This window comes from Apteryx mantelli, chromosome 5, assembly GCF_036417845.1.
Source record: "Apteryx mantelli isolate bAptMan1 chromosome 5, bAptMan1.hap1, whole genome shotgun sequence".
NCBI lineage: Eukaryota > Metazoa > Chordata > Aves > Apterygiformes > Apterygidae > Apteryx > Apteryx mantelli.
Window position 1 is genome coordinate 24,567,752 of NC_089982.1, and position 22,714 is coordinate 24,590,465.

The window sequence follows — 22,714 nt, forward strand, 5'->3', positions numbered from 1 at the left end:
TTATTCTAATAACTTTAGCTCTTAACATATTTTAAGTTTAACTGGACACCATATTTTTATGTGTTTTTTTTGTTTGTTTTTTTCCTCTTTTTAGTCCCAGAGTTAAAAACTTTGTGTGGCTTTGCTTTAACTGACAAGCTGTTTCTGATAGATGGCCATCAGCTGCACATGGAATATTGACTTAAACCTCTGAAATGGTTACTGTGACAGAGTTGAATGGAATGCCATGACTTCAGAGCAATACTTTGCTTTGCACCCATCATATCCTTAAATATTTAAGTGTAAATAGTGCAACTCTAAAATCTAAAAAATAATGGCATGGGTGAAATTCTTAAGAAAACCTGGGGGTAACCTTGGAAAAGTTTATCAGCCTGGAAGTATATTGTCCCTGGCCCCCACAAAAGGCTTATTAAATGAACCAGGACAAAACAGCTGCTTTCTTAATAGTGCTGTTCAGGTAAGAAAATACTGTCTTTTAATTGGAGTTATTAAACAGTTCTAGTTTTGTAGCAGCTTACATGGTCATAGTAAAGAAAGTGCTCGCTTGGAAATGCTGTTTTTTACCATTTGTATTGCAGTATGTGTATTTTACAGAAAAATACATCATGCTTTTCAGTAGTTTGAATTTGGTTCTTAGTTCATTAAACTGTTTAATGATGCTATATGAGACAGTATAGCTTAGTTGAAAATGACTTTCCTGAACAAGAGATGGCTATTATAGAAACAAGAAGACTGTGTGGAAGTAGTTTTATTTGGCATTTGATTTTAAAGAATTGATTGTGAATGATAAATACTTATAGTTCTGCAAAAGGTGACAGTTTAAAAAAAGCATTTTGTTTTGCTTGCATGAATCAACACTAGCAAGAAAACGTTCATGTTTGAAAGCTTGCTCTTATGACTTTAAAACTTACTGCTTGAATTTTAAAGCTAATGTTTCTGTCAAATATAGTAAGCATTTTTATTACTTGGCAAAGCTTATAAGATGCTTCTTAAAGCGGGGCAGCCAGTACTACTATTATATTGAATAGCATATGATTTTTATTAAAATATTATTTTTTTTAGAATTAGCACACAAATCTGTGGGTTTTGGGTATATCAGAAGATGCAGATGTAGCTGAAAGCCTGTATTGCAGTCTTAGGAAAGTTTATGGGATGGGTAGAATATGAAATACACTTGATACCAAAGAAGTATGAGTTAGGATTCTTTTTACAGTTTAAATGCGTGTATATTACAGAGTTACTTCTTGAACATATATCTGCTTACACAATGTTCTTTTTTACATGAACTGTAAATGAAAATGTTGCCTCTTTAGATCTCTGAAGTATATTTTAATAGTATGATGGTGGTAGCACAAAAAAATTGAGCTTTTACAAGCCTTACTTATGACTGGGAATATGGGAATCTAATTAATTCTGTGACAGAGAAATGCTAACCTTTCAAGTTTTGCCTGTGGGTCAGAATATCAGCTGCAGTTTAATTTATAGTATAGGGTTTTTTTAATCTAAAAAGGTAAATTTTCAAATATTTTAAGATTTCTAGGATGTGCAAAAAAAGGGCGCAGAACAATATATCGTGTTGTAATGCTTTTTTTGCCCTGATTGAGAATTGTACAGAATTATTTGCCAAACTGGCAGAAGGCTTAATAGATAGATAGACTTTCTAAAAACCTGTAAGTCTTAGAAATGGTATACATTTAAATATAGATATATATACACACTTACGCACACCCCGTGTAACTATGGTGTGTATATATATTATGTTTAAAGCAAAAACAAACAGTGGATTCTGTAGAATGAATTTGCTGTTTTACATTGAATGGGAACAGCATGACCTATATTCTGTTTTAGTTTTACTGTTTTCCCTTAGGGTGCCCTAAAATTAAACTGTAAGTCATTTTTAGCTATAGTTTTAGACAATCCTACTCCTTCGCAACCTACTGCTGTTTATCAAACGGTGGCTGATAGGCTTCCTCCTTGTAAAAGGGCAGTCACAATTCCTCCTTGTGCTCCTTTCTTTTCTGTCCTTTTCTCCTCTGTTTAACCTTCAGAACTGAGGTTCTGACATTCATTTTCTAATATATCCTAATTCATTTTAGCATTTATATTTATAGATAGGATTTTTATTTTTCTGGATTTACAGCTGTTGTATTACTAGGCCTTTTGAAAACTGATTTGGGGGTTTGTTTTCTCTCTTTCTTTCTTTTTTTCTTTTTTAATGTGGTGACTATTTGAACTACTGCACTGGTTGTGTACCTAAGACAGTGGATACTGGAAGCAGTATACTGCAGCCAAACTGACATTACCTTTATATAAGGTAGTTAACACAAGGTAGAAACTCAAAATTGATAAAGCAGGAGTGGATTATTTTGATTTGTGAAAAACAAATATAATTCAACAATCATTGTAGTAAGAGAGCATGAGTATAGTGCAGGTTTAAGCTGCAATATTGTTCTCATTTTGCCTAGCAGTTCAATTCCCATGTCTTCATCTTTTTCATTTGAATGAAAGCACAGAGGAGGGAGGGAGGGGTAAAAATGAGGTAGAATCCATAGCCTTCTTTCTGTTTTAATTCCATAAAAAGAATATTACAACCTCTGCATGCAATTTAGCTTGCTGCTTGTTTCATTAAGAGTACTTCAACTTTTTCCACCCAAAACCCATTATTTTGAAGAAATTAAAAATGAGATCCACGTTTAATGAGTGGTGAATGCAAACCTTCCACTTTTGCCTCCACAATTTGCGAGACTAATAGAAAAGGACTGTCATTCTTGTAGTAATCATGGTGCTTATGTTGTACATGTTATGTGAAAATAAAAAAAATCAAAATTCTACTGTATGTTGTGGTGTTAAACTTTGAGAACCTTCAGAACACAGTCCTTATATTCTATGCAAATTTATTTTTATAGGTGTTATGGCAACTTGATATATTTCGGCGGAGTTTAAGAGGTTTAACTGGACACGTGTGTCAGGGAGATGCTTGCATATTTTGTGCTTTAAAGGTAAATAATGAATAATAATTTTCAGATAAGTCTTCATGTATTTTTCCTGTAAAGATCCTACAAAATGAAGAAAAAATAATTTTACTGAAAACTGATACTTTTTATATCCTGATCGTTCCTATGTCTGGGTGACTCTAAATGATTCTTCTAATAAAAAAAATATTTTCAGATTTGTAGACGTTTAACAGATACTTGGAAAAACTTTCTTCTGTTTGCAAGGTGCGCAAATTTTACAATCTGATTCTTTAAACCTAAAACTTTTGTATGTAATAAGACAGTGTAACCTATTTGAAAATTTCTAGCTAGCCTCTTAAAATTTTTTTTGCTTTTCTTTGCATGCATATATTTTTGCTCTTTCCTATAGTGTTTGCATACAGCTCTTCTATAACAACATTTCTGACTGATCAGGTCTCAATACATTTTTTTTTTACTCAATACTTTTTTTTTTTTTTACTCAGTAGCTGATGGTAACTGTACTGAACTTAATTGTTCAGCTTGTTAGTAGTGAAAGGTACCACAGCTACTGGAAAATTAAAGAAAGCTGGTAACACTTCAGTGTTTGAAAATATGTCAAATCTACGTGTCTTAACTAGTGCATAAACCTTGCACTTCAAACAGTTCTGTAACTCCTCTGAGTTCTGTAAATGTTGAATTCTGTTAGCTTCTTACTGCTTTTACTGCACTGTTATTTGGCTGCCTGCAGTTACTGGGTAAGTAACTGTAAACAAGAGATATCTGTATAAGTAATAAAAATCCCAGTGAAAAACATGTGTGGGGTTATTTTTAAGTAATATGCACTTTTGCTTTCAGCGAAATTTGACAATAAAGCCACTCCTGGGATTCCAATACAGGACTGTAGATTATATAGTCAAATACTGTAGTAGATAGTCATAAACAGAACTGAGAATCACTCCTCTGGAGATGGAAAAGCAATTCACTGATGAAGTCTTTTTTGACTATGCTACATTGTAGGCAAGGATAAGCCAAATGCTTGTCAGGTGTTGCCACTTAGAGTTTATTTGTGCTATTTGCAGAGTTTCACAGACCAAAACATTTTACTGAGTGAGCATTTTGAGACAAGACCTGTTTTCAGTGATAATTATTTAATCTTTCAGGGGGTGTATAATCTATGTACTATGTGCAGTTCTTTCAGCCATTCTGAGAATTTGCCGTGGTTGCAATATAGCATAGCTGTTTTAGAGTGGGGAAGATGATGACTGCAAGTTGGGTGCTGCAAATAAGTTGTTGATAATTATGTTTACAGATATGGAAGGGTTTTCTACAAAGTGTGTTGGTAGTGTATGAGGAGAAGGGAGAGGGCAAAAGAAAGGATTAATATAAAAGGCAAATGGGAACTTACTATATTCTGGCAGTTCTGAGGATTTTTTTTTTCCCCCATAGTTTTTTTTATAAGATACCACTTTATTTCTTTTGTCTGGTTAAAATTGTTAATTTCAAAGAGCCAACATGACAAAGTAGGTTGTGGTACAACTACATGTATTCAAACCAACTTCCAGAGGCTCTTATTTCAACCTCTTCATAAGCTCTTGACTCTGCAGAACTCATTGGGGCTTTTTGTTTCACCAGTGTCTTGATGCACTTTGTGTTGTTCTGTGTGCTAAGCTGCACATTTGTTCTTGTTAGTACATAAAGTCCTGTATCTCAGGCATACCTCTGTTTTCAGGTGTAATCTTGTGTCTATCTTGGGATGGTAGTTCTTGTTCTTGGAATCTTGTTTGTGTGCATATTCACGTACGTATCTGATGTCAGAATGTAGAGTAACCTTTGTGGTCTGTTCCTTTTGATTTGACCCATGTTACATGTGAGGTTGTGGTCATAGAGTCTTGTTCAATGCTACATTGGAACTGCCTTTCAGAAAGATAGAGGTATTGAAGGGTGACAATTGCTGGACTGTATGTTTTGCACTACATCCTCTTAGTGACTTTCCTGTCTAATAGCTCATTGGTGAAATCACTGTAATCGCCTCAAGGTGTTCAGAAACATGAAGAAGGTATGCTGATGGTTTCTTGTAATTGAACCTGTTGAAAGGTGAAATAATGAACTGTTCCACTCCAGTGGTGCACTTATGCACACCAGTTACATTTTTTTTTTCTTTCAAGCCAAACATACCACTTGCTGTACTCTAACACCCTGTCCTCCTTCCTGTGCTAATTGAGGATCTACTACAAAGTCAGATAGGTTTTGCATTGCTTCAAGTCACCTCCTAAAGCAACACACTAGCTTTAGCTGCTTCATAAAGCTGCTGTAATTTAGGACTTGTGATTTTCTTTATTCTTTCAAATATTTATTCTTGAGGGTTGTATTATTCCTGTGATGCATCTTCTTGTGCAGTATGTTTAAATGGCTCACCTGGTATTTTGAATTGCCCTGACTGTCAGGTTTTTCTGTTCTGATACTGCTTCTTATCAGTATTCTTGGGAATGCATTGCTGCCTGTTCCATAATTGGCTAGAAATGAACTGGCCACTGATTTAATAGTATAGTGGCAAACATTATAACTGCATGGCTGGCAGTCTGTGTATTGAACCAGAAACACTGCAGTTAACTTATTTGGAATTATCTGTCCTTAATCGTTATGTATACTACTGGTTTTGCTTTCTTGGATTATTAGAGATACTGGTTCAGTGATTCTGCTTGTTCTGTGTTCAGAACCTGCGATATTTTGATTTTTCCCGCAGTGTACCCCATTATCTCTTTTTTTGATTTTGTTCTGTGAGTTAAGTGTTCTTTTCTTCTCGGAATATCCCTAGAGCAGGACTTGGAGAAGTGCAGGTTGCTAAAATGAGTACATATCTGCATAACTCTGCTTATCTGCACCTTTTTTTTTTTTAGCTGAACATGTAATGCTCTGTTGCATACCAAAAAAAAAAAAAAAAAAGCTAGCAGCCAGAATGAGACTTGTTAAATATTTCAAAGCAGAGTTCACTTGTTTAGTAGATAATTATTATTAGATTACTATTAGATAATTACTATTAGATTAGACTTATTTTTTAATGTTTATACTGAGATACTGGCTGTAACTTTTATCAGTAGTTCCCATGAGAGGGAAGTTTAAACATTTGATAGTCACTTATACTGGTATGCATCGTGGTAAAACACTACTTTCTGTTAGCACTGAAACTTTGCATATCTGTTGTTTCTTTGTTTCCTCTGTCCAAAAGAATTTGTTACTTAGGACTATGTAAAGAATGAATACCCTCATTTATATTTTACATGATTCCTCTTGATTTGCTTTTTTGTCTGTATTTCTCTTTATTTTTCTCTAAAGTTTGTGACTTCAGAAAGTTCTTGACAATGGAATTCATCCTTTAACCTCTTCAAACTTTCTTTCATTCATTTAATAGCTTTTAACTTTGAGTTCTGTTAAAACTGACCTCTCCTACTTGCTAAATAATGAGGTCACTTGCCAACATACCTCTCTGCCAAAATGAAGTAGCCTGTCTGTCCTGAGAAAGGAAGAAAAAAAATCAAATGCAATTTATTTTAATGTTCTGGAGCTGCAGATATTGACCTGTTCTCTTGTCTTGCTGCAGGTTCAATAGATTCAACATTCTATATAACTTATAGGAAGCTTTTTTGCATATCTATCATTTCAATAAAGATACATTCAATTTGAAGTAGTAATATAAATGTTGTGTCATTTAATGAATGATAGATATAATACCTCTCAGATTAGTTTAACATGCCCTATGAAGTGCACACTATCTGTAAGGAGAAGATACTTATGCATGAGTGGCTATTCCAGTGGCTAGATTTTAAAAGCTACATAATTACAAACTGTGGCTTGTGCTGCTTCTGTGAGCTGAATTCAATCGCTTGCATTTTTATATACTTCTATGTTTTTTTTCTACTGGATTGAGGTTCAGTTTGGTAACCTTTTTATAATGGAACAAGTAACAATGACAACACAGAACTTGAGTAACTTTGGGAGAAATTAATCTATTTATACACATTTTATGTATTTGCTGTTTGGGCATGCTACATAAGAACTGATGTATTTGAATATAACAATAGTGTCTAGCCAAGTGGCTAATGAAGCTAGGTAACCATATTTCTTCCTAGGCAATTTTTTCACAATTTCAACACAGTCGAGAGAAAGCACTCCCATCAGATAATATGAGACATGCCCTGGCAGAAAGTTTTAAGGATGAACAGCGTTTTCAGCTTGGATTCATGGATGATGCAGCAGAGTGCTTTGTGAGTATTCTTTGTGATAGCCAAGTAAAGTCATGCTAGTTTTGTGCCAAGAATGGCAAGCTGGGCCATTGTTTTGGTAGCTCCAGCCTCACAGGTGGGATACAAGTGATGTAATACTGTTGGTCTTACTGGCGTTGGTTTATGGGGATATAGATATATGGAAAAGTGTTTGGCAGCATGGGATGGAGTAATCTTGTGTTTGCTCCATACTTTCCTCCCTAGATCTGTAGCTCAGGCAGAAGGATATGTGAAACATCTCTATAGGTCAGTGAGGATGAGTTATTAATTGCTCCCAAAAGTTTTTTGATGGAGAGAAGGGTTATCTTCTCTGGGAAAAGAGTAATCTATAAGTTTGCATATTTAGTGTACCCCTCCAAGTATTCTCTCATCACATACTGAAAGATGTTTTATTGCAACTAGTCACCTTCTCTTCACTCTCTTCTGAAGAAGCCTCTAGTAAGAATTCCATTTTCTTATCTGAGAATGAATGAGTACTGGATTTTGAGGATCTTGCCTCTTGCTACAATGGCTTTCTGCTCTTACTAGGAGTCTTACTGAAAAACACGAACTGTCAATATGGATATAAAAGAATATTCAAGATAAAATAGAGCTTGGGTAAAGAAGCTTTTCTAGGAAGCCCTGCATTCAACCCTTTAGATTTAGACAATGAAAATTTTTCACCTTAAAGAAATTCAATGTCATTCTCCAGAGACAGTTTTGAGAGCCAGAAAATATGGTTGTTACTTTGATTACTTTTAGCTTTGGACATCCTCTGCAAAAGACCAACAAATGAATACTTGCCTGATGCATTTTCAAATAGGTGGGTCGATACAGTCAAGGTCTCCTCAGAGGTGGCATCCTCAGTTCTCACAGACAGCTTAATGGACTGCAGTCACCAAAGAGAATCTCTGATTAGTGCTCCATCTTACCAGAATGTGTTTGGACCTCTGAAGGAATCAGCTTCCTAAATTACCTGAGTAGATGCACTTCTTCCAACTACCTCTGGCATTTTTGATAAAAGAGAACAATTGGCCATGCTGATTAAGGGAGCCAGACTGATGACAATCATAGTACTATTTAGAAAAGAGTTTTAGTTTTAAAAAGTGAGACTTGGGATGGGATCAGGCATGTGCTATTTCTGAGCTTTTTCCAGGCCTCTGTCAGCAGTACTCCGATCCAAAGAATTTTTCAGGAATTGCATGCAATGTGATTAATATCCTGTCTTGCTATAATAACTCTATTTCTTTTTTCCTTGAAAATTCATTTCCTTTGAAGGAGAACGCACTCCAGAAGAACAGTTGGATAACTTTTGTCTAGTGCTGTTTTGCTGATGTTTGGAAACCTTTAGGTGAAGAGAATTCACACTCACTTCACTGTGAATAGAGACAGAATTAAATATGTTTTTAGCTTATAGGTGGCCCTTTTGGAGCAAAGGTAAACAGTTGCTGGAGTATTAGACTGTAGTGTTGATTGTGGATTCTGACTTCATCAGTTCACTTCATATTATTTCTATTTAGGAAAATATCCTTGAGAGGATTCATTTTCACCTAGTGCCAAACAGTGAAACAGATATGTGCACTTCAAAATCCTGTATCGCTCATCAGAAGTTTGCTATGACGCTGTATGAACAGGTCAGACATTTATTTCATTGCTTTAACAGATAACTTATTTTTGCTGTCATGAGTAAATAAAAACTAATGAATTTTATTTTTGTAGTGTGTATGTCGCAGTTGTGGAGCATCATCAGACCCATTGCCTTTTACGGAGTTTGTGCGTTATATTTCTACCACAGCCCTGTGGTAAGAGCTTTTAATCTCCTTTCCATCTCATTTTTCTGTGTACACCCTCCCAGTAATAATCAAAACGTGCCAGGCAAATTCTGCAAATGTTAACATGAATCACTTAATTTTTGCTTGTTAAAACGTGCTTTGAGATTCTGTTCAAAAATAACATTTGGATTTCAAAAGCAAGTTATCGAGCTTGACAAAAAGAATATGCATTGCTGCTGTTTCATATTGTCTCTGAATTTTTTCCTTTTAGTCATAAGATATAGTTGAGAGTTAGCTGAAATCTGTTTACTCTGAAGAGTTATCTACAGAGAATTTATTCCCATTTCTTTTTTACAGTAATGAAGTAGACAGAATGATGGAAAGGCATGAACGTCTCAAGCCAGAAATGTTTGCAGAATTGCTGCAAGCAGCAAATACTTCTGATGACTACAGAAAGTGTCCTGTAAGTAAACAAAGACGTTGCATTACTCTGGTTAAGATACAAGGGAGGATCATCCAGGATATTAAATCAGGCTTAAATTATTCCCCTAAAAGAAGGAGAACCAGCGGCTACTTCAGTGCAGTCTAGCTTAGGGTAGGAAAGCCCTTAAATTTTTATTCTATGCTCCCGATAGGGATAAACTCTGTATTGTAGGTGCAAGGAGCCAGTTAGAAAATCAGGGTATTAGATCCTTGCTTTATTCTTCACTCTATGTCAAATGTATAGCTAGTTGTCTTTGATTAATCTGAATAGGTGCATTGTCTGAGTGAAACTGCTTTAGTTCTTATATACTGTAGGAGCAACAACTTGACAAAATAGTCTTCCATTGGAATAATATTGTGCATATATTGACAAAAATAGTCTCTTTCAGGTGGTGATTATGCTTCATCCCTTTCTTCCTTAAACAGTTCCATTTTGAATACTCATAGTTTAGGAAACATAGAAAAGTACACAAGAAAGTACAGAAATAAGCTTAAATGATGAAAATGGTGTGTGGGGGGGACAAAATAAAAATTGTAATAGTGACTTACAGTTTTTAGAGATTTCTATTTTAAGATGATTATTGGACATAGAAGTTTAGCTGTCATCTTCATCAGTGTTTTATGGTATTTATATAAAAAAGTGATGAGGAATGTTACCTTTGAATTGTTAGCAGCAAACAGAATTAAATTTCAGAACTGGAAGTTATGGAATTATTTTGTTCTATTTTTTTTTCTAGTAACTCAACTTTGAATTTCCAGGGTTTTTGCATTTTTTTTTTTTTTTTACCCTCTACTTCTTTTCTTTTCTTCTAGAGTAACTGTGGTCAAAAAATAAAAATTCGTCGTGTTCTTATGAATTGCCCTGAGATTGTCACAATTGGTTTAGTCTGGGATTCAGAACACTCTGACCTGACAGAAGAGGTTATGCGGAATCTGGCAACACAACTTTATCTTCCTGGGGTATCTGACCTAAAACTAAATGAATGAACTGCTTATTCTAGAATTTCATTATATGTTTCTAAAAAAAAAAAAAATTAACTTCAAAGCTTGTCTGCTTCTGGTTTCCTTTACAATGTAATTCCTGATGTAGTTTTTGTGAGAGAAAAAAATAGTGTTGGTCTGAGACCTAATTACAGAGGTGAACGTAGGTGAGTTTCTGGTTGAAAATCTAGGAGTGTCTTGTTCAATTTCAAATTTGTGGAATTATTCTTGAGAATTATTGTTTTGCCCTATTAACCATGTGAATATAAATGTTGTAATAGACCTAATAAGTGCAAAAATCATTATTTAATTCATTAAAAATTATATAACGCAAGAGGATATTTAATACCAACTGCCTTGGTGAAATTCCAATAGTAGTTCTAAATGTTAATGCTAAGTGTTTTACACATATTTGAAATTACGTAATCATTTTTACAGCTCTTCTATAGGGTTACAGATGAAAATGCCAAAAACAGTGAACTTTTTCTTGTGGGAATGATTTGCTACACAAGCCGACATTACTGTGCCTTTGCCTTTCACACCAAGAGTTGCAAGTGGGTGCTGTTTGATGATGCTAACGTAAAAGAGGTAAATTTTGTTTTTACTGCTACCAGATCTTTACTTTCCTAGAATGCATTCTTCTGACACTAAACTTGAATCAAATAAATATCATTATTTTCATAAGTCTTTATTTTCATTAATCAGTTTTTACAAATCAATTTTAGAACTGAATGCACCACTTTTCTATTCTCCAAATGCTGGACGTTTTTGATTGTTAGTATAGTTCTTGTTTACTTTTGAATTTGTATTCTTCTTTAGGAAAAAGAAGAAAAAAAAAAAAAGATTATTGATGGCTATATTCATAGTGTTGGTGTTCTGATTGCTAACCTGTAAATGTTGGTGCTGGCTTCTTGCCACAAGTTACATATACTCATGGGCTAGAGTGTTAAATTTTAATGTAGTTTTTGGAATTAGGCATTCAGTACCTGTAGCTTATTAAATTATTTTTTCCTTAATTAGATTCAATGATTTTGATGGAAATAGAATTTTTTTTTCTTAGATTGGAACAAAATGGAAAGATGTGGTCTCCAAGTGTATCCGATGTCACTTTCAGCCATTGTTGCTATTTTATGCTAACCCAGATGGCACAGCTGTATCTCCAGAAGATGCCCCAAAGCAGATTATTCACTGGTCTCAATACAAAGCAGCAGGAGGAAATGGGGAGGACTTAGGTAATGAAGTTTTTTTGTCTTTAAATTTTAACAACACAATCTCAATTATATTTATAAAATGTGAATTTTAAAGGAGGAGTAACACATTAGCTGCCTAGCTCTTAAATGTCTTTTTCAATAATTGTCTAAAATGTCTCAAAAGATTAATGTGTATATCTAATATTAGAATTTTCTGTTTTGCATCTGATAAGGAAATACAAATTGAGGCATATGGGTCATGGGGGAAAAAATTATCTTCTGTTGTAGATTGTTTGGTCATAGTTAAAGTTACATGTAAAATAGTTATTTCAGAAGAAAATCTTAGTATATTTGTATATGCAGATGTTATATCTGTACTTGTGTATTTAAAATACCCTTAAAAGTACTGTAAAACAGGTATTTTAGGTAAAACAATATAAATATATTCATATTATATCCATATTTTATATATAAAAATATTGGCATATGTGTATGTGCATATATATCCATATACACACACAGACACTAAATGCCAATTCAGAACCTAAGGAAAGATCAGGAGAAGCTGCAGGAAACTTCTTTTCTCACAGATTCTTATACTGGAGGCCTCAGCATGTAAGAATTCAGTTCTTTGGTACTATAGTTTCTACTGCTTTCTCTTTTTAACAATAACATACACATAAAATAAAAGGCAAATTAGATTTGACCTATTCCTTTGCACATAATGAGCTGCAATTGGATGTAGGCTGCTTCAGGGAAGAAGGAATTAAAGTTATCCCATTGCAGTCTACCATTATAAATATGGCAGTCTTTTCATATATTTGAACTTAGATGTTGGGAACCTTAAATTAGGAAGCCTTTCATTTCTGAAGGTAGATATTCCTTTGATAGGATTTGAAAAGCATTCTGCTCCTAAACCAGACCCCACGAAAGAGAATGGAATTGGAGACACTGCTAATCAAAAGAGTAATAAAAAACTTCAGCCAAATAATACAGCATTCAGTAGAAGCCATATTCAAGCTAGTGGTGGTAGAGGTCCGGGTATGTACCTTTTTTACTTTTATTTATTTTTTTCCTCCAAATACATGGCTTATTATGAAGTAATTTCAGTCAATAGCTTTTCAGACCTGTCCTAACCTTCAGACTAGAATTATTTCTAAAGGAATAATTCCATCACTGATTTTAATGCATCTGTGAATAGCAACTAATGGTTAAGTAATGTCTGTTGTGCAGTATTAACTTTTCTGTTATACGTCTATACTTCTTTTTAACTGTCCCTTATTATTCCTGTACTAAAGTGGTTCTCAAGATTTTGGTCCATTTCACAAACATCACCATGCCTTCTAATTATATTGTCAATTAAAATATATGTTAAAAAGTTGATTTGGTCCTGTGATGCATGTGGTGTGGCTCTGTGGATCATTAGCTATTTGAGGAACACTGTTTACCACCAGTATTGTGATAGGCACTGTTATTTTTAGTCCTGTAATTTAACTGACTTTTATTTTATTTTTGGAAAGAATAGTAAATAAGTTATGCTTTATACCTATTTAAAAATCCATTCTATCTGTAAATTAAATTTCCAAGTGAAGCAAGCTGTAAAAAGTCCTATGAGGAGTGACTTCTGTGTTACTTGCCTGTGCCTCTGCTCCGAGCTCCTCATACTGTTTAAGATGAGAGATGGTGGTTCCTTTTGAGAGATCTATTTCTCTTCTTTTTTTAGTGCTGAATTCCTGAGAATGCTCAGCTTGATAGCTCTCTTTTTTGATGAGATGAAGACCCAGAAATGGTACTGGGAAATGGAGTCACTCTTAAAAACAACAAATCACTTCACTACTTTCTTAAAAATAAAACTTCACGTTTAGACAAGATTAAACGTGGATTCATTTCTTTTTTCAGTATGATTCCCAAAACTTGATGTAAATAGTATATGGTTTGAGCATTCAAGCTTAATAACTAAGATGAGTTTGCAAGATGTGCATTTGTAAGACAGGTTTGACTTACTGCTACTTTGGTTGCTTTTAATAGGTATCTTTAATGGACCGCTTGCAGATGTCTATGCACTTATATCTATAATATACACCTTACCTTGGCTTAGGAATCTGTGGTATATAATTTTGTAGTCTTTTTAAGAAATATTAATATTAAAATCTAAATTTTATGGTACATAAATATAATTGTGTTTTGATCATGACTTTTTAATAATAAATTTTGACAAATGAAATACTTTTTTGCAGCTAAGTTAGGTTACAGTGATCAAAAGGACAGGCTAAAGGACATATCCAGAGAGTGTGCTCAGAAAGCTGCTGATATGAAAAACTTCTCATCTTTACGAAAAGATGGAGACAGAGGACTGAGAAAAGAATCTGGGAGACAAAGAGGTACGTTTTAAAAATATGAATGGAGAATCAATGGGTTGAATAGGTTTTTAGCCTCAACTTTAGCTGTGTTAATTTTTTTCTCTTTTTAAGAGAAAAGGTCATAACATTAAAGTTTCTTATTGTTCAATATTCTGAAATAAATACCGATTTTTGTTGAGTTTGAGATAGCATAAGAAAAATATGTAGGATAATGATATCAAAGTTAAATATTAACAAGAAGTTTAATGGAGCTTTTTTTTCCCCCCCCCTTGTAAGATTTGATTGGGGAAGATCGTTCCAATTTTAAGTCAGGGTCTCCTCCAGTTGAAAATGGACTTAGACAATATACTAATCAGCGCATATACAACAGCCAGGGAAGAGGACCTTATAAGCATGACAGTGCACCTCACCAAGCCAAGCTTTCTGTGCAAGTGCTAGGATCGAATAAAACAGAAGCTTTTCCTGCTGGGGAGAAGGTGATGATCAGGACCCGGCCTGATGGTGTCACTGGCTATGATACAGACAGCAGCCAAGACTCTAGGGACAAAGGAAGTAGCAGCAGCAGCAGAAGCAGAAGTAAAGGTTGGAAACCCATGCGGGAGACACTAAATGTAGACAGCATTTTCAGTGAGACTGAGAAGAAGCAGCATAGCCCAAAACATAAAGCAAATCCAAACTGTAAATCTAAGCATGAAAGAGAGCGGAGCTTTAACCATTGGCTGAAAGAGAACCAACTCCAGAAAGGTTTAATGACTATATATGAAGATGAAACAAAACAAGATACAGGAAGTCGAAGCTCTTTGGATTCAGAGGGAAAAGGGAATGCTGAAAAAGTCAAAGGATTTACAGAGAGAAAAATCCATGGTGATAACTGGCAAATGCAGAGGACAGAATCTGGATATGAAAGCAGTGATTATGTCAGCAATGGATCTGCAAATCTGGACTCACCTGTTATTGAGGGAATCTGCCCAGCAGATGTCAAGAACGTTAAAGAAAGCATTTCCTGCAGGTAATGCTAATGCTCTTAAGAACTTGCATAGATTGTCTTAATGGAGAAGTATGCTGTTCTAATCTTCATGTGGTGTTTCAATTGCAGTTGAGATGATGTGCTTTTGGAACTTTCTGTTCTTTAGGTCTTTTATGTAGAAAACTAGCAACATATCTAGAAATACAGGTGCAGACAGTTTTGTTTTAATTTTACCTGCACTCTGAGGCTGCAACACTATTTAGTTCTGTTGGAAGGCATTGAGCCACATTATTATGGCACTGAGCCAGAACTACTAAATCCTGCTGAGGAGTGGGATGTGTTAATTTGGAGTAATTGCTGCACTACTTTAGTTAAAAAATTTTTTAGGCTGTAGGTAACTTGGCATCTGTAATGGAATACTGCTGACTGTACAAATCATACGGGTGTATCCTGGAAAAGGCTAAAAAAGGTTCCTGGAATATATGAAGTTATATTGGTAAAGTGCAAATTTCGTTGATATAAAATCCTGCATAATTGCTCTAAATTTTATGTCTGTTAAAGTTGTATTGACAGGTCCCTGATGGAAAAATGGGTATGTTAGTAGATGAATCATATATATTGTTACTAGTCATCGTTCTGGAATTTAGATTTCTAGAATGTCTCGGGTATATATTGATCACTTGATAATACATTGAGTGAGATGTTTGAAATAAATCTTTGCTGAAAAGTGTAGTGTAAAATTTAAAAAAACTGAGCAAAAAATGCAAGTAGTAGACAAATTTTATTAAACTTCTTAAACTGCTATACTCTGTAATAACAAATATAAAGGTATCAGCCTTCCAGCTGCTGTTTTCTGCATTGTGTGTTAAATTGTATACAGAATTTAGTTCTTAATAGAATCTGTACTTCTTCTGAATCTTGTTCAAGATTTAAAAAGCACATTTATTAGACCAAGCTGAGTCACAAGTCATTGCTAGGTTTGAGCAAACTTTTGGACATATATTTTCACCTAAAGATTTTATTTTATTTTATTTTTTAACTGGGGAAGAGAGTAGCAAATACCAGGAGTGAAATGCTCTGAGTTCTCTAAGTGGACATGCAGTTTTTAAAATGTATTCATAAAATATATAGCAAGTTATCAAAGCAAAATATTCATTTAAAGCATTCATAATACAGATTCTGGGTGAAATGAGATGTCTCTGATTTACTTTGGAGCTGTGAGCAAGCAAAATTAATAATTTGCTTAGTTCTTATTTTCCAAGGGAATTATTTTATTTGGTATCTAGAAGCATAAATAAGGACGTAAAAATGGCTATACTGTGGTAAGATCGAAGGTTCATCTAGCCTGCATTTGGCCAGTACCAGTAGCTGGTAGCAGCTGCTTATGGAAAGAGTAAAGCAGGCAACAGATAAGAATTGTATTTCCTGGGTGTATTCTCCCAACCTGTGCTATTCAGCTGCTCTATGGACTTTCTGAACTGAAGGTTGTGCCTTATGGTACATGCTTAAAATGTATGGAGGTATGTGTTTAAAATACGCTTTGTACTCCATGCCTTTATGTCTTGCTCTCCCCCCACCCCTGATCCTTTCCCCTCCAACCAACTGAACAAAACCTCACCATACAGAAACCCCATGGGCTGCTTTTGAATACTAATACAAGCATGTATAAATCCATTCTGAGCCTCGTTTATGCTTTCAGTGTCTACAGTCTCCTCTAACAGTGATTTCCAATTTAACTATGCCTCATGTAGGGAAGGCACTTTTTTTTTTTTAAAATGTCTGATAAATAACTTAATGGGATGCCCAAGTGCTGCTTGTATGTTATTGTATGAGAGAGAACCTGGTAGGTTTAAGTAACTTAGTTCATTAAGAATCTACTTTCACTATGGCTTAAAAATTTTTCAAGTTAGGAAAAAAAGCCATTCTTTATCAAAATACAAGTGACTTCTTGGACCATTCAGTTTCGGAAGGATGTTACGTGATTGACTGTTGGAGTTGACTGACAATACCTGCTAGTTTCCTTCCAGCTGGTTAGACTTTAGTCTCATAAAAATAAAAGAATATAAATGAATTGCTTGCAAGTTCTTTTAGAAGGTGGAGAAATGACTTAGTTTTTTGTTTTCTGTTAGGTTGTTTCTCCCTTCTTCCTGGTTCTTTCAGTATTTTTCTTATTTTCCTGTCCTTTCAATAAGAGACGTTGTAAAATTGTCACTGTGTAACTCTGACCCTGCCTTATCCTTGGAGAAGGCAGGAACTGACAGGGTGTTTGTCAGCTGCTTATCTGGATTGGTAACGCACATTTCTTGCTTAACTAAAACAGAAAGATTTATTAAAATGAAAAGATTTACTAAACCTACTGGGTTTATTTTACTCGAGTCTACTACTGTAACCTTCCAGCATGAGTTTGAGAAAAAGCTTTTAAATGAAAATTCATGTAACAGGGTGTGAATGAAAGACACAGTGTCAGTCACAGCTTACAGGAATGATGTGTTGCAACAAGCGGTAATAATGAGTAGCTAAATGCCAAACTAGGAGAATGGATAGCAAGCTAAAATGTTAGCTAACAGGTTTCAGGTACTTAAGATATTGATACTGATGAGATTTTTGCATTTTTAGAAAACTTAGGCTTGTCATAGTCAGATACTGCTGTATGTTTAACCCCAAGATATTCAGGGTGTAAACTATTAGCACTGAAAAATGCGTTTGTTTTGGACATGGGTGGTACTGATGATAAATTGGAAACCATGTGTACTGCATGGATGATAGTATTTTGCTGCATTTAAGGGTGGGGGGGAGGGAATGGAAGGGAAAATTTTCAAATAAATGGAATTGGATGCCTAATGCTATCTGTGCCTTTAGAAAATCACTTTTTTATTTTAAAACTGTCATGTTTTCTTGGTTTTCTCTGTTAGTAAGCACTTTTTGAAATTCTTATGCTTTTGGTTTTTTTTTAAATGAGAAAAAGTACAGTTGGCAGTTCTTTCTCATAGGCAGTACGTTATTTTTTGTGTTAACTTTGGTCTTTATTAAGCAGAGTGATATGATACTAAAAGGTGAGTTTTCTTGATCTTATGTGCTGTGTATTAGGCATTTTGCTGTTACACTGGGTAGGGCTGCCAGTCTCCAGACTAAACTGAGAACATCAGCTTCACAAGCTCTGTTTTTCTCTTGCCCACATTAAAGAATTCAGCTGATCCTAAACTTTTGTGTTTCAGCACAGCCTGCCACATGTGGAAGCTGTGTTAAAAATATTCAAGGACTACCCCACTATCTTATCTCACATATAGTGCATGTTTTAGCAAAAAGTGTGATAGAATGATGAGAAGGAAGGCCAAATTTTCACGTAGAAAGGCAAAGTTGGTCTTTTTAAAGCTTGTCGTATTGTATGCATGTTTGTGATCATGTATCGATAATTTAAGCCTTCAAATTGCATGTGTGCTTATTTTACAGCGACCAGAGCTTGTCAACTAAGAAAGCTGAAAATGTGTTACATTCTGTATCCCAGCAGAGCAGAAACTTTTATGGTAAGAACTTTAATCTATATAAAGAACAAGAAATTTTCTTAAAAAAAAAAAAAAATTTTTTTAGGTGTATCAAAATTTTAATACTAATGTATTAATACCACACAAGAGATGGACATATTTCTGACTGGCCTTTTATTTTATAATCTTGGTCCATAAATTTATGTCATGATGATATTTCATAAAATCTTAACGTTGCTGCTATTTTTTACAAGCAACAGCCAAATATTTTTGAAGTTAAACAATCTCTATTTAGGTGAATCAGAGCAGAATCTGCATAGAATTGGTGGCTCTTCTGGGCACAGTATTAGTTTTGATGCACATTTTGCGGTAGAGATGTCTTTCTTGCAGACTGCATAGCCTGTGCGTTCTGTCTTTTTAGAATGGTAAAGAAAATCTTTTGGTTTTTTTTTTCTCTCTTCACAGTAAATTCCAAATTTTGTTCTTGTTCACATCTTTTTAACCTTTGTGATGAGTTCGACTGATGAATAAAGACAGAAATAAAGATGGTATTGATGTCCCCGCTTGGTGTATTTTGATGGAAATGTGAAGGAGCAGCAGTTCAATAACCACATCATTCTTTTCAGGGGTACTTAAAGCATTCTGTTCCACAAAGCTCCATCACTTATTTGGGGTTTTCTTTCTTTCTTTTAGGGAGAATGTACACTGTAAATGGATTCCTAGCTATCTACTGTGATAGATAGGTTCCCAAACAGAGGTTTTTTTAGTGCTCCACCGTCATGGAAATAAAATTGTGTTACGACAGTAGCAGCAACAGTAGCTCCTACTTCTGCTCTTTGTCATGAATATGCACGGTGGAGGCTTAGCTGTTTTTAGCACCTCCTTTCACACTGCAGCGGCAGTGCTTGGCCCTGGGTTGAGCTACGTAAAAGTGGTCTCCCAAACATCTGTACTACTACATCTAGCACGAAAGTGACAGGTTGGCAATTTTTGTAACACTTTGATATATTGTATTTCAGTATGTAAAATGTAAGTATAGTTTTTAGAGATCTTAGCTGCTTTTCATTTGTCTTTATGAATTAAGCTTTAGGTAATCAGGGTACAATGTTTCTTCCTGCCCCAGAGCAAACTCTGTTGGTGTGCTTTGTTACGCAGTATTTGCTTTTACAACTAATAGAACGGTTTGTCCTTTCTTGTGCGTTTTATATACCACCAGCTCCTTGTTAAGTGGCCCAATACTTGCCTACTACTGACTGACTGAGGTTCTCTGTATAAGAACTGGAAACGGTATTGTTCATCATATTAGTGATTTTGGCTGACCCTATCCTGACATAAAGCATTCAGTGTAATTCATTTTCATTGCCCTCTCAGGGCCTTTTCTTTTTAATCCAACACAAATGATTAAATGTAAATCTCCATTTTTGTTGCAAGTGTTCTGCTTTTAGAACACGTTTCTCACTTTCTAATGATGATTTTTAGCAAGAGTGTGTTTTCAGAAAGAAACCTCTTCCCCCCCCCCCCCCCCAAACCCACTGGAACACACCCCTTGCATTCATTCCACTGTGCTTCCCCACAAAAACATTTCTGTGAGTTTTTTTTGGTACATACTAAGAAAGATTTTTAATAATGTCTGGGTAGAGTGTGGTACCATTTCTTTTCTTTTAAGAGATGAAACAGTATCAGGAAGAAACACTTGCAATAAGGAAATTTGCTTCCTTTTCCATATTAATATGTCTGCTAGATTGTTATAAATTTGACAAATGCCTCAGCATATAAATATTACAGGTCAGCAAAAGGCCAGCCAAAATTGCTATCCACTGTTGTTGAAACAATAGAATGGTGCTTGTACAAAGAGTCTCAATAAATATTGGACCACTTCCCCAGGAAGTGCTTGATTTTTATAGATATCATACATCTTTTCAAATAGTGTACAGTATAGCTTTTTCCTAAGACTTTAATTCTGTGGTGTTTTTTTTCCATATTTCTGTTATCTTTTCTGTCCTTATTCCATTTTTTTTGGTTGTAGAAAGAGAACTAATTTGTTGTTTGTTTATTTTTATAACAAACCCCCCCCACCCCAAACCTTTTGAAGTCTGGTGTTTTTTGGAATGCAAAGATCTGTTTTTCCTTGATATTTAATCTGCTATAGTTCTGTACTGTATGGTATTTAGCATATCAATGAAAAAAAAAACATTTAGATAGCAAAAAGAAAAAAAAACCCTAGTGAATACATATTAAGGACTGCCAGAATAAAAAAAAATAGGTAATTTCAAACAATATTTGACCTTAGTAATGAGTATTCTGTGGAGTTTACCGTGTGATGGACTCAATTATAATTAAAAGTTTCACCATGCATCATACATACTTCTTCAAAAATGTGTTGATTCCAAGTGATCCTTAGATTTATCATAAAACATTACCATAATGATTGTCATAAAAGGATGATAAAATCCCATCTATTCAGTAATACCAATTCAGTACTAAGTTCTGAGTAGTTTCATAGCAAAAACATATGTATCATAAATCAAATGTGAAGTTCTCAAGTTTTTGCATATTTTGGAAAGTCATACTTTTAGTGCAAATGACTAATGGGCTTAGTGTATACTGTTACAACTGAAAAGATAGTGAAGAATTTGATCAGCTCACATGTATGTAGGGTTAAAGACTTATTTAGACTCAGTTATTTGGCTGTCTAGAAAGTGTATCAAGGCACCTTTAGGAAGGATGGAAGTAGTCATTTAGGGCTAGCAGCTTGATTACCTTATGCCATATCTCTGCGTAGTATGAACAAGACATGAACTGTTAGGTAAATACCATATAGGTTCCTAGAAAATGGTACTTTAAGAAAGAAATATCCAGACCTCTCCTGAGAGAGAGGAATGGAATATAAGAAATCATTGTTAGCTCCTGACAGGGACTTGAAAAAAAAATTTTTTTTTCTGGCTTTTTCTCTCTCCTTTTCATATGGAAACAATGTTGAACTTCTAGTAGTGCCCATGATTTTTATTACTGTGCTTTAACAGTTCCTGATTTTAATAGAAGCTGAATAAGCTACTGCTCAGTAGCTGAGGAATTGTGTCCTTAACTCACGAAAGTAAGCTTATTGTTGTATTATAAGGATAGTAACATTGGATCATGCAGTGGTTATGCAGATCAAATGACTGCTTCCCTGAGTGGTAATAAACAATAGATTACTGTAGTTCTAGAACAGGTGGCCTGTATGGCCATTTTCTAACTTGTGTGATCAATTTTGGCATGAAAATGTAGATATTAGGCAAGCAAATATGGTATCCTTAATTTATATTAACAAGTAGCTGTTTATGAAGTTTGAGCTTGATGAACCTTGGAGATTAAAATCTTTGTTTATAAAGAGCACATGGCATGAACAGTGCAAGGGCAAGATTTTCCTCCTGTTTAAAAAAAAAGGCAATATAACAAACCTGTCTGTTCAGTGATCTCTAAAAAGGATGTACTCAGAGCCTTAATTTAAAAAATTTTCCCCTGTGGATGGAAAGAAACAAATGTCTTGCATTTGCAAAGCAGTGTTCATAACATTGGAAACCCAGAGGTTTTCCCATTAGTAATTATTCAGCTCAATAGCATGAGACAATTCCAGTTGAATTCTGGAATCTTTCTAAAGCTCTGGTGAATATGTAAAAAAATAAATAAATAAATCCAAATTGCCTTTACTTCTTGGTCTCTTCAAAAACAAACAAACAAAACCCCCCAAACCCATAAACAAACCATAATTCTGAAAAAGAGAGAACTCCATTTTTTCAGGGAGACCTTACATTTACAATCTAATAATTTAAAATAATAGGCAAGAATGCTTATTTCTCTAACAAAATCCAGTTGTTAACCTTTATGGTGCAGCAAATGTATATGACTGTCTTGTTCAAAGAACAGAGTAATTCTTCAAATTTGATTTACTTGACATATGAAATAGGAACAAAAAATGCCTTTCTGAAGTGTCTTTAGATGATAGATTTACTGTTATTCTAGACAAGCATAGCTAAAGAATAAAGCAAGCAGGCTGATGAGCCTGATCTGCTAAAAGTCACTTCTCAAAAAATCGCATGAAGGATAGGAGGTGAGAAATGGTTTGGTGATGCTTAATCCTGACAAACCAGAGGACAACACAAATCTACCCATGACCCTGCAACCCCTTAAAATAATTCTGGCAGTGTTTACAAGACATGTAGGGATCTGCTTTAATGAAATGATTTAAATTGTGTCAAGAAAACTTCATGTTAATGGGGAGAGCAT

At 34.7% G+C, this 22,714-nt stretch overlaps 1 protein-coding gene across 1 annotated transcript in view; it reads left to right on the top strand.

Annotated features, from left to right (window-relative positions):
* The first annotated feature begins 295 nt into the window (after window positions 1-295).
* The window catches only part of USP53 (ubiquitin specific peptidase 53), a 30,763-nt gene continuing 8,344 nt past the window's right edge, over window positions 296-22,714 (top strand). Inside the window, exons 1-13 of the mRNA XM_013951864.2 lie at window positions 296-457; window positions 2,907-2,999; window positions 7,082-7,216; window positions 8,734-8,847; window positions 8,933-9,015; window positions 9,343-9,448; window positions 10,282-10,428; window positions 10,888-11,037; window positions 11,510-11,681; window positions 12,531-12,680; window positions 13,877-14,020; window positions 14,276-15,008; window positions 18,417-18,490. Coding sequence (XP_013807318.2) covers window positions 314-457; window positions 2,907-2,999; window positions 7,082-7,216; window positions 8,734-8,847; window positions 8,933-9,015; window positions 9,343-9,448; window positions 10,282-10,428; window positions 10,888-11,037; window positions 11,510-11,681; window positions 12,531-12,680; window positions 13,877-14,020; window positions 14,276-15,008; window positions 18,417-18,490 — 2,245 coding nt within the window. The 5' untranslated portion in view covers window positions 296-313. The remainder of the gene's footprint in view (window positions 458-2,906; window positions 3,000-7,081; window positions 7,217-8,733; window positions 8,848-8,932; window positions 9,016-9,342; window positions 9,449-10,281; window positions 10,429-10,887; window positions 11,038-11,509; window positions 11,682-12,530; window positions 12,681-13,876; window positions 14,021-14,275; window positions 15,009-18,416; window positions 18,491-22,714) is intronic.